Source organism: Leptopilina boulardi, unplaced genomic scaffold (genome assembly GCF_019393585.1).
Source record: "Leptopilina boulardi isolate dan_hultmark-lab unplaced genomic scaffold, ZJU_Lbou_2.1 LbouV2_273, whole genome shotgun sequence".
NCBI lineage: Eukaryota > Metazoa > Arthropoda > Insecta > Hymenoptera > Figitidae > Leptopilina > Leptopilina boulardi.
The window spans coordinates 362371-373611 of record NW_026137833.1 but is presented as its reverse complement, the minus strand read 5'-3'; the positions used below and the strand labels follow the sequence as shown (position 1 = coordinate 373611).

The following is an 11241-nucleotide window of genomic DNA, read 5'->3' as shown; positions in this document are numbered from 1 at the left end:
TGCTTAATTTCGATTGCTAAAGAACATACGACGCTTGTTAGAAGTAATATGTAAAAAATTTGAATTACAAACAAACCATCTGACTGTAGATTTTTAATGTGTTTTTTTAATAATCGAAATAAAATTTATTTGACTTAGATGAGTCAGAAAATTAAACGTTAATACCAACTAAACTAACAATTTATAATCCGGTTTGACTAGAATTTTAAAAATATTTGTTTATTACATCATTTTTTTGGTGTATATAAGCTCAATACAGTTTCACGTCTAAATTATAGTAATCTTTAAATTCACCGAAGTAATCACTATATGTAAGACTTCTTGCCTTATTGATATTTCAACGATGAAGTATATAATATTTTTTATTTTTGCTGCAACGTTTATAACTGTATCCATCAGTACCAATGGTATAATTATATTTATTTCTTTATTAACATGATATCAGTAAAAATTAATTGTTAACATATTACAAAACTCATACTATTTTAATGTTATTTAAATACAGATTCACTACTAGTTGAACGTCTAGACGGTGAAAACTCATCATCATAAAATTCATCATTATAAAATTTACGCACACGAAATAAATCTTGGAAAACGTATATTATGCGCTGTTGTCTTAGCAAAAAATGATAAATTCATTGTCAATGGTCTCACTCCTGGTGGGAAATATAAATTTGAAATTGAGCCCATGAGCTATGATTATTTGAATCAATCTTCTCTCTATACCAAAGAAATCGTCACTGATAATCCAACAGGTATAAGCGAATTAAATAATTAGCAAATATATAAAGGCTTTAAAGTTTATTCATCGTAAATATTTTATAGAAATTGAAAAAGAATTTTCAAAAAAATTTAACAAAAAATAAAATGAATAAATATAAAAAAAAAATTTTAAATACGTTTAACAGATAATTTATTTTTGCAGAAAATTTAAAAACAGAAACATTTCTTTTTGATTAACTGGGGAATAAATTACTTTTGATAGTAATTTTATTTGTTTTTTTTTAATTACTTTATAGATTTGATAATATTTATGTTTTTGAATTTTAGCCAAGCCTAATGGTCCAAGAGGATCAATTGAGGTGTTGAATGTTACGGAAACAACAGCCACCTTGAGATGGCGTAAACCTGAGAATAGTCCAAAAACAGTGAAATACGTATTAACACCATTTTTATCGGTAATGACTAGTTCAAATTTAGAGTCACAAAATAGAATATTATATGATTCCTCAGAATATCCAACATTTACATACACTGGCCTATATCCATCATCTTGTGTTTATTCGCTTACGGTTAAGGCTGTCAATAGTAAAGGATCTAGTGAAGAAATCAGTATTTATAACATTTGCGATAAACAGGTATAAATTATTCTTACTTAATATTTAATTTTTTTAAGGATAAAATTAAATATAGTCATCGTAGTTTTTATGATTATTACAGTTTGAAATTACCTTAAATCGTACTATATATCGTACTAATTTTTAAATTAAAAAGAGAAATTCTTTTATAGGAAGAGAGCAACAACCAGGGTAGGTGGTAAGAGTAATACTTTGCGGATGCTGGTACTGGAGAAAAATGAAAGTCATAAATAATTATTATTTAAGTCAATTAAATAATTTAGTACATAAATCCTGGAATAAGTGTAAATTAAACAAATTTTGTATATTACATAATTTCAGAAATTGGAAAAAACTTCGTAAAATTAAATTAATTTTTTAATTCATTAAGAGTTACGATTAAGGATTAAAACTAAAGAATCAAATGCTTTCATTTAATATTAATAGTAGTGAATTGACTTTAGAAAATTTTATAAAGGCTTTGCGTATTTTTTAACATAACTTAAAATTATAAATAATTATTAATTGTTAATTATATTTTAGACTAATTTTTTTTAAATTAAGTTACACAAATTTATAAAAATTACCTTTTACACTTCGCGTAATTATACATTATATATTTTTAAACTGTGAGACATGTTTTATAAATTTCTTAACACCTAAAATAAAATAAAATGCTTAAAATAAAACATTAATATTATAAGAAATATTATTTATTATTATTTTTTATTATTTATATATTATTTTTGGAGAGCTGCATCGATTTTTTATCACATTGCCTCTCACTGAAATAAAAATAATAATTAAAAATCAAATTAATATTTTTGTAAACAAAAAATTTTCTTCTTTTCTTTAGTTCACTTGGTGGTGATATAAGTGGACTCCTCTGCCTGTTGTAATTTATACGAGACCCTATAACAGAAAAAATGGTTGTTAATTAAAATTTTTAAATACTTTTCACCTATTGTCCTACTCTAATCTACTGTATTATTACCTCCCTGAAATTTATAAATATCCTTTTTCATCAATTCAAAATGATCCTTCGATATCTGCATTGTTTTTGCAGTTTTGTTCCAAGATTTCAATGCAGATCTTATAACCAAAGTAGAATTAAGAGGTTCCTCCCCCAAGCGATTTTTTTCCATTTAGCTTCCTTGAGCATAGAGAATGACCTTTCTGCCTCTGAATTTGTAGGATGAAGCGTCCTAACTAAATTTAATGATATCGTTAAATTTAGGAATTTTAAAGTGTATCCTCTGCTGCAAAAAGGCAGATCTTAATGCACATATCATTAAATGATAGTCCAGACAATTGTTCTTTTTCTTCGGAAGGAAGTTCATACAAAGCGTGCCATTTTCTTCGTAAATCAGAAACATCTAAATAAACATTTAAATCTTTATGAAAGTGAAAGACTTTTTGAAAAGTTATATTTCTGCCACCAGTGAATCTTTCACAAGATAGAAATTGATCAAAAAAAGCAGTCGCTTTATAATTTCGTAACTTGCTGTAACATAAAATTCCAAAACTTTCTTTTAAAACTCATCAATTTTCTCTTGCTTCAATTTCCCGTTAACAATTTATAAAAAATATTCCTGCGCTTCATTACCTATATGTTCGACTGCTTTTTGATTACAAGCTTTTTCAAATTTTACACTCCTTGCTGATCGGAAAAATATTAAGGGTGTTTGAAGAAGTCCATTTTTACAATATTTTTGTAAAATCTAATATTAGAAACCGGCTGATTGGGACTGAGTTTTTGAGTCATTGTTTCACGCTTTTGAAAAGAAGCATTAAAAATACTGAATTTATTCAGCGTGAACGGCAAGAAATAAAAATTCGCCAAAGTTAATGGTTCTTGCATTAAACCAAGTAACTTATTAGCCTTCAGAGATTTATCTTCTGATTCAACAACCATTAAAAATTGAAAAATCAATTTCCAATATTTAAGAATTGCAGTAATACACTAATGTCGAACAAGCCATCGAGTATATGAATAACTAGGAATTTTCTTAAATGATTCACCTAATTCTTCAACAATTTCCCGATAAGTTGCATATATTTTTGGACTCACATTTATAAAACCTGTCAATAATAAAAGTAATATATCTATAAAATATAAAAGTCCTTAACAGAAATTATACTTTTTCTCCAATATTCTCTTCGTGTAAAGGATTTTAAAAATTTCTATATAATATTAATTTTATTGCAAATTTTTGTGATTAATTCTTTATTTACTTACCAATATTTGGCTTAGTTTCGTGAACTCTTGTACCTGCGAATTCAACTTCATGTAGATCTATAGACCAATAGAGAAGAAGTCCTTCATAACATTAAATATTTTTGAAAAAAAACTCTGGAATCACATGTGGATGCAACGTATGCAACAATACACTTAAGAACTGCAGCACAGGGTCTCTCAGCTTTTGAAAAACATCCACCTCAATTTGAAGCACATATGAAAATGTCCCTAGAAAAAGTATTTTTTATTCATTTTTAAACTCCTAGAAGCTAAAAAATTAGGTATACTGCCTTTAAGTCTATCAGACTAGGAAATAAAATCCCCACACATTACTAGAGATTTGTAATTATGTTTATAATTTTAATTATAAATATATCATAATAAATTACTGTATTATACTTCCCGTACGCAAATATTTATTCTACGTTTACATTAAGCAAAGTGTTATTATTACTATGATATCTAATATTATTCAAAAAAAATCCTAACCTCTGAGAATATAAATATTTAATTCAGAAACAATAAAATTAAGTCCATTGTGTACAAGTTAATTCTAAGAGGGAAAGGGAGAAAAATTATTTTTATATAGTTATGAAGAAAAAACCTTTGAACAAACTAAAAGTATATTTTTCACTTACTCTCTGTAGGTCTATCTACCGAGTTTTCGCCTGAGAAAGGGAGACAAAAACTATGTACAAATTAATTCAAAGAGGGAAAGAAAAAAAAATTATTTTTATGGAGTTTTAAAGAAAAAACCTTTGAACAAACTAAAAGTATATTTTGCAATGGTTCTCTGGAGGAATTTCTACCGAGTTTTCACCTGAGAAAGGGAGACAAAAATTGTGTACAAGTTAATTCTAAGAGATAAAGAAAGTTGAATTGTTTTTATGCAGTTATCAAGGAAAAACCTTTAAACAAACTAAAAGTAAATTTTTCACTGGTTCTCTGGAGGTTTTTCTACCGAGTATTCGCCTGAGAAAGGGAGACAAAAATTGAGTACAAGTTAATTCTAAGAGAGAAAGAAAGTAGAATTATTTTTAATCAGTTATCAAGAAAAAACTTTTGAACAAAATAAAAGCACATTTTTCACTGATACTCTTGAGGTCTTTCTACCGTGTTTTGCCTCAGAAAGGAAGACAAAAATTGTGTACAAGTTAATTCTAAGAGATAAAGAAAGTTGAATTGTTTTTATGCAGTAATCAAGGAAAAACCTTTGAACAAACTAAAAGTATATTTTTCACTGATTTTCTGGAGGACTTTCTACCGAGTTTTCGCCTGAGAAAGGGAGACAAAAATTGTGTACAAGTTAATTCTAAAAGAAAAATAAAGTAGAATGGTTTTTATGCAGTTATCAAGGAAAAACCTTTGAACCAACTAAAAGTATATTTTTCACTGGTTATCAGCAGGTCTTTCTACAGAGTTTTCGCCTAAGAAAGGGAGACAAAAATTGTGTACAATTTTATTCTAAAAGGGAAAAAAAGCAGAACTGATTTTATGTAGTTATGAAGAAAATACCTTTGAACAAACTAAAAGTAAATTTTTCACTGGTTCTCTGGAGGTCTTTCTACCGAGTTTTCGCCTGAAAAAGGGAGACAAAAATTGTGTACAAGTTAATTCTAACAGAGAAAGAAAGTAGAATTATTTTAAATCAGTTATCAAGAAACAACTTTTGCACAAATTAAAATTATATTTTTCACTGGTTCTCTGGAGGTCTTTCTACCAAGTTTTCGCCTGAGAAAGGGAGACAAAAATTGTGTACAAGTTAATTCTAAAAGAAAAATAAAGTAGAATTGTTTTTATGCAGTTATCAAGGAAAGACCTTTGAACAAACTAAAAGTATATTTTTCACTGATTTTCTGAAGGACTTTCTACAGAGTTTTCGCCTGAGAAAGGGAGATAAAAATTGTGTACAAGTTAATTCTAAAAGAAAAATAAAGTCGAATTGTTTTTATGCAGTTATCAAGAAAAAACCTTTGAACCAACTACAAGTATATTTTTCACTGGTTCTCAGCAGGTCTTTCTACAGAGTTTTCGCCTAAGAAAGGGAGACAAAAATTGTGTCCAATTTTATTCTAAAAGGGGAAGAAAGCAGAACTGATTTTATGTAGTTATGAAGAAACAACTTTTGCACAAATTAAAATTATATTTTTTACTGGTTCTCTGGAGGTTTTTCTACCGAATTTTCGCCTGAAACAGGGAGACAAAAATTGTGTACAAGTTAATTCTAACAGAGAAAGAAAGTAGAATTATTTTTAATCAGTTATCAGGAAACAACTTTTGCACAAACTAAAAGTATATTTTTCACTGGTTCTCTGAGGGTACTTCTACCAGGTTTTCACCTCAGAGAGGCACACAAAAATTGAGTACAAGTTATCTCTGAGAAAATATAAAAGCATGAATATTTTTTTCCAGTTATCAAGGAAATATGTTTGTACAAACTAAAAGTATATTTTTCACTGGTTCTCTGAGGGTATTTCTACCGGGTTTTCACCTCAGAAAGGCAGTCAAAAATTGTGAACAAGTTATCTCTAAGAAAATATAAAAGCATGAATATTTTTTTCTAGTTATGAAGGAAATATGTTTGTACAAACTAAAAGTATATTTTTTCAAGGTTCTCTGAGGGTACTTCTACCGGGTTTGCACCTCAGAAAGACAAACAAAAATTGTGTACAAGTTATCTCTAAAAAATGTAAAAGCATGAATATTTTTTTCTAGTTATCAAGGAAATATGTTTGTACAAACTAAAAGTATATTTTTCACTGGTTCTCTGAGGGTACTTCTACCGGGTTTTCACCTCAGAGAGGCAGACAAAAATTGTGTACAACTTATCTCTAAGAAAATATAAAAGCATGTATATTTTTTTCTAGTTATCAAGGAAATATGTTTGTACAAACTAAAAGTATATTTTTCACTCGTTCTCTGAGGGTACTTCTACCGGGTTTTTACCTCAGAGAGGCAGACAAAAATTGTGTACAACTTATCTCTAAGAAAATATAAACTCATGAATATTTTTTTCTAGTTATCAAGGAAATATGTTTGTACAAACTAAAAGTATATTTTTCACTGGTTCTCTGAGGGTATTTATACCGGGTTTTCACCTCAGAAAGGCAGTCAAAAATTGTGAACAAGTTATCTCTAAGAAAATATAAAAGCATGAATATTTTTTTCTAGTTATGAAGGAAATATGTTTGTACAAACTAAAAGTATATTTTTCACTGGTTCTCTGAGGGTATTTCTACCGGGTTATCACCTCAGAAAGGCAGTCAAAAATTGTGAACAAGTTATCTCTAAGAAAATATAAAAGCATGAATATTTTTTCTAGTTATGAAGGAAATATGTTTGTACAAACTAAAAGTATATTTTTTCAAGGTTCTCTGAGGGTACTTCTACCGGGTTTGCACCTCAGAAAGACAGACAAAAATTGTGTACAAGTTATCTCTAAAAAATGTAATAGCATTAATATTTTTTTCTAGTTATCAAGGAAATATGTTTGTACAAACTAAAAGTATATTTTTCACTGGTTCTCTGAGGGTACTTCTACCGGGTTTTCACCTCAGAGAGGCACACAAAAATTGAGTACAAGTTATCTCTAAGAAAATAAAAAAGCATGAATATTTTTTTCTAGTTATGAAGGAAATATGTTTGTACAAACTAAAAGTATATTTTTTCAAGGTTCTCTGAGGGTACTTCTACCGGGTTTGCACCTCAGAAAGACAGACAAAAATTTTGCAAAAGTTATCTCTAAGAAAATATAAAAGCATGAATATTTTTTTCTAGTTATCAAGGAAATATGTTTGTACAAACTAAAAGTATATTTTTTCAAGGTTCTCTGAGGGTACTTCTACCGGGTTTTCACCTCAGAGAGGTAGACAAAAATTGAGTACAAGTTATCTCTAAGAAAATATAAAAGCATGAATATTTTTTTCTAGTTATCAAGGAAATATGTTTGTACAAACTAAAAGTATATTTTTCACTGGTTCTCTGAGGGTACTTCTACCGGGTTTTTACCTCAGAGAGGCACACAAAAATTGAGTACAAGTTATCTCTAAGAAAATAAAAAAGCATGAATATTTTTTTCTAGTTATGAAGGAAATATGTTTGTACAAACTAAAAGTATATTTTTTCAAGGTTCTCTGAGGGTACTTCTACCGGGTTTGCACCTCAGAAAGACAGACAAAAATTTTGCAAAAGTTATCTCTAAGAAAATATAAAAGCATGAATATTTTTTTCTAGTTATCAAGGAAATATGTTTGTACAAACTAAAAGTATATTTTTCACTGGTTCTCTGAGGGTACTTCTACCGGGTTTTTACCTCAGAGAGGCACACAAAAATTGAGTACAAGTTATCTCTAAGAAAATAAAGAAGCATGAATATTTTTTTCTAGTTATGAAGGAAATATGTTTGTACAAACTAAAAGTATATTTTTTCAAGGTTCTCTGAGGGTACTTCTACCGGGTTTTCACCTCAGAGAGGCAGACAAAAATTGTGTACAACTTATCTCTAAGAAAATATAAAAGCATGAATATTTTTTTCTAGTTATCAAGGAAATATGTTTGTACAAACTAATAGTATATTTTTCACTGGTTCTCTGAGGGTACTTCTACCGGGTTTTCACCTTAGAGAGGCAGACAAAAATTGTGTACAACTTATCTCTAAGAAAATATAAAAGCATGAATATTTTTTTCTAGTTATCAAGGAAATATGTTTGTACAAACTAAAAGTATATTTTTCACTCGTTCTCTGAGGGTACTTCTACCGGGTTTTCACCTCAGAGAGGCAGACAAAAATTGTGTACAACTTATCTCTAAGAAAATATAAACTCATGAATATTTTTTTCTAGTTATCAAGGAAATATGTTTGTACAAACTAAAAGTATATTTTTCACTGGTTCTCTGAGGGTATTTCTACCGGGTTTTCACCTCAGAAAGGCAGTCAAAAATTGTGAACAAGTTATCTCTAAGAAAATATAAAAGCATGAATATTTTTTTCTAGTTATGAAGGAAATATGTTTGTACAAACTAAAAGTATATTTTTCACTGGTTCTCTGAGGGTATTTCTACCGGGTTATCACCTCAGAAAGGCAGTCAAAAATTGTGAACAAGTTATCTCTAAGAAAATATAAAAGCATGAATATTTTTTCTAGTTATGAAGGAAATATGTTTGTACAAACTAAAAGTATATTTTTTCAAGGTTCTCTGAGGGTACTTCTACCGGGTTTGCACCTCAGAAAGACAGACAAAAATTGTGTACAAGTTATCTCTAAAAAATGTAAAAGCATGAATATTTTTTTCTAGTTATCAAGGAAATATGTTTGTACAAACTAAAAGTATATTTTTCACTGGTTCTCTGAGGGTACTTCTACCGGGTTTTCACCTCAGAGAGGCACACAAAAATTGAGTACAAGTTATCTCTAAGAAAATAAAAAAGCATGAATATTTTTTTCTAGTTATCAAGGAAATATGTTTGTACAAACTAAAAGTATATTTTTTCAAGGTTCTCTGAGGGTACTTCTACCGGGTTTGCACCTCAGAAAGACAGACAAAAATTTTGCAAAAGTTATCTCTAAGAAAATATAAAAGCATGAATATTTTTTTCTAGTTATCAAGGAAATATGTTTGTACAAACTAAAAGTATATTTTTTCAAGGTTCTCTGAGGGTACTTCTACCGGGTTTTCACCTCAGAGAGGCAGACAAAAATTGTGTACAAGTTATCTCTAAAAAATGTAAAAGCATGAATATTTTTTTCTAGTTATCAAGGAAATATGTTTGTACAAACTAAAAGTATATTTTTCACTGGTTCTCTGAGGGTACTTCTACCGGGTTTTTACCTCAGAGAGGCACACAAAAATTGAGTACAAGTTATCTCTAAGAAAATAAAGAAGCATGAATATTTTTTTCTAGTTATGAAGGAAATATGTTTGTACAAACTAAAAGTATATTTTTCACTGGTTCTCTGAGGGTACTTCTACCGGGTTTTCACCTCAGAGAGGCAGACAAAAATTGTGTACAACTTATCTCTAAGAAAATATAAAAGCATGAATATTTTTTTCTAGTTATCAAGGAAATATGTTTGTACAAACTAATCGTATATTTTTCACTGGTTCTCTGAGGGTACTTCTACCGGGTTTTCACCTTAGAGAGGCAGACAAAAATTGTGTACAACTTATCTCTAAGAAAATATAAAAGCATGAATATTTTTTTCTAGTTATCAAGGAAATATGTTTGTACAAACTAAAAGTATATTTTTTCAAGGTTCTCTGAGGGTACTTCTACCGGGTTTGCACCTCAGAAAGACAGACAAAAATTGTGTACAAGTTATCTCTAAAAAATGTAAAAGCATGAATATTTTTTTCTAGTTATCAAGGAAATATGTTTGTACAAACTAAAAGTATATTTTTCACTGGTTCTCTGAGGGTACTTCTACCGGGTTTTCACCTCAGAGAGGCACACAAAAATTGAGTACAAGTTATCTCTAAGAAAATATAAAAGCATGAATATTTTTTTCTAGTTATCAAGGAAATATGTTTGTACAAACTAAAAGTATATTTTTCACTGGTTCTCTGAGGGTACTTCTACCGGGTTTTTACCTCAGAGAGGCACACAAAAATTGAGTACAAGTTATCTCTAAGAAAATAAAGAAGCATGAATATTTTTTTCTAGTTATGAAGGAAATATGTCTGTACAAACTAAAAGTATATTTTTTCAAGGTTCTCTGAGGGTACTTCTACCGGGTTTTCACCTCAGAGAGGCAGACAAAAATTGTGTACAACTTATCTCTAAGAAAATATAAAAGCATGAATATTTTTTTCTAGTTATCAAGGAAATATGTTTGTACAAACTAATAGTATATTTTTCACTGGTTCTCTGAGGGTACTTCTACCGGGTTTTCACCTTAGAGAGGCAGACAAAAATTGTGTACAACTTATCTCTAAGAAAATATAAAAGCATGAATATTTTTTTCTAGTTATCAAGGAAATATGTTTGTACAAACTAAAAGTATATTTTTTCAAGGTTCTCTGAGGGTACTTCTACCGGGTTTTCACCTCAGAAAGGCAGTCAAAAATTGTGAACAAGTTATCTCTAAGAAAATATAAAAGCATGAATATTTTTTTCTAGTTATGAAGGAAATATGTTTGTACAAACTAAAAGTATATTTTTTCAAGGTTCTCTGAGGGTACTTCTACCGGGTTTTCACCTCAGAGAGGCAGATAAAAATTGTGTACAAGCTATATTAAAGATAACAAGAGTGCAGGAAAATTTTTTTCTAGTTATCAAGGAAATATGTTTGTACAAACTAAAAGTATATTTTTTCAAGGTTCTCTGAGGGTACTTCTACCGGGTTTTCACCTCAGAGAGGCAGACAAAAATTGTGTACAACTTATCTCTAAGAAAATATAAAAGCATGAATATTTTTTTCTAGTTATGAAGGAAATATGTTTGTACAGACTAAAAGTATATTTTTTCAAGGTTCTCTGAGGGTACTTCTACCGGGTTTGCACCTCAGAAAGACAGACAAAAATTGTGTACAAGTTATCTCTAAAAAATGTAAAAGCATGAATATTTTTTTCTAGTTATTAAGGAAATATGTTTGTACAAACTAAAAGTATATTTTTCACTGGTTCTCTGAGGGTACTTCTACCGGGTTTTCACCTCAGAGAGGC

At 29.2% G+C, this 11241-nt stretch overlaps 1 protein-coding gene and 1 long non-coding RNA gene across 4 annotated transcripts in view; one reads left to right on the top strand and one right to left on the bottom strand.

The window, feature by feature from the left end:
• Positions 1-283: 283 nt before the first annotated feature.
• LOC127281501 (uncharacterized) lies at positions 284-1934 on the top strand. The gene is made up of 4 exons (XM_051305223.1): positions 284-407; positions 506-758; positions 1054-1361; positions 1514-1934. Exons 2-4 carry the CDS (start codon positions 692-694, stop codon positions 1541-1543), a joined length of 405 nt encoding a protein of 134 aa, XP_051161180.1. The 5' UTR covers positions 284-407; positions 506-691; the 3' UTR covers positions 1544-1934.
• A 113-nt stretch (positions 1935-2047) lies between these two features.
• Positions 2048-11241, bottom strand: part of LOC127281503 (uncharacterized) — a 38083-nt gene continuing 28889 nt past the window's right edge. For all 3 annotated transcript variants that reach the window (XR_007843042.1, XR_007843040.1, XR_007843041.1), the window contains 3 exons: positions 3580-3807; positions 2335-3422; positions 2048-2252 (listed from right to left, as the gene is read on the bottom strand). This is a non-coding gene — a long non-coding RNA (uncharacterized LOC127281503). The remainder of the gene's footprint in view (positions 2253-2334; positions 3423-3579; positions 3808-11241) is intronic.

Coding starts and splice junctions, on each gene's coding strand:
- LOC127281501 (XM_051305223.1), top strand. CDS start 692: ATGAGCTATGATTATTTGAATCAATCTTCTCTCTATACCAAAGAAATC. Junction 759..1,053: donor CGTCACTGATAATCCAACAG/GTATAAGCGAAT, acceptor TTTGAATTTTAG/CCAAGCCTAATGGTCCAAGA. Junction 1,362..1,513: donor ATAACATTTGCGATAAACAG/GTATAAATTATT, acceptor ATTCTTTTATAG/GAAGAGAGCAACAACCAGGG.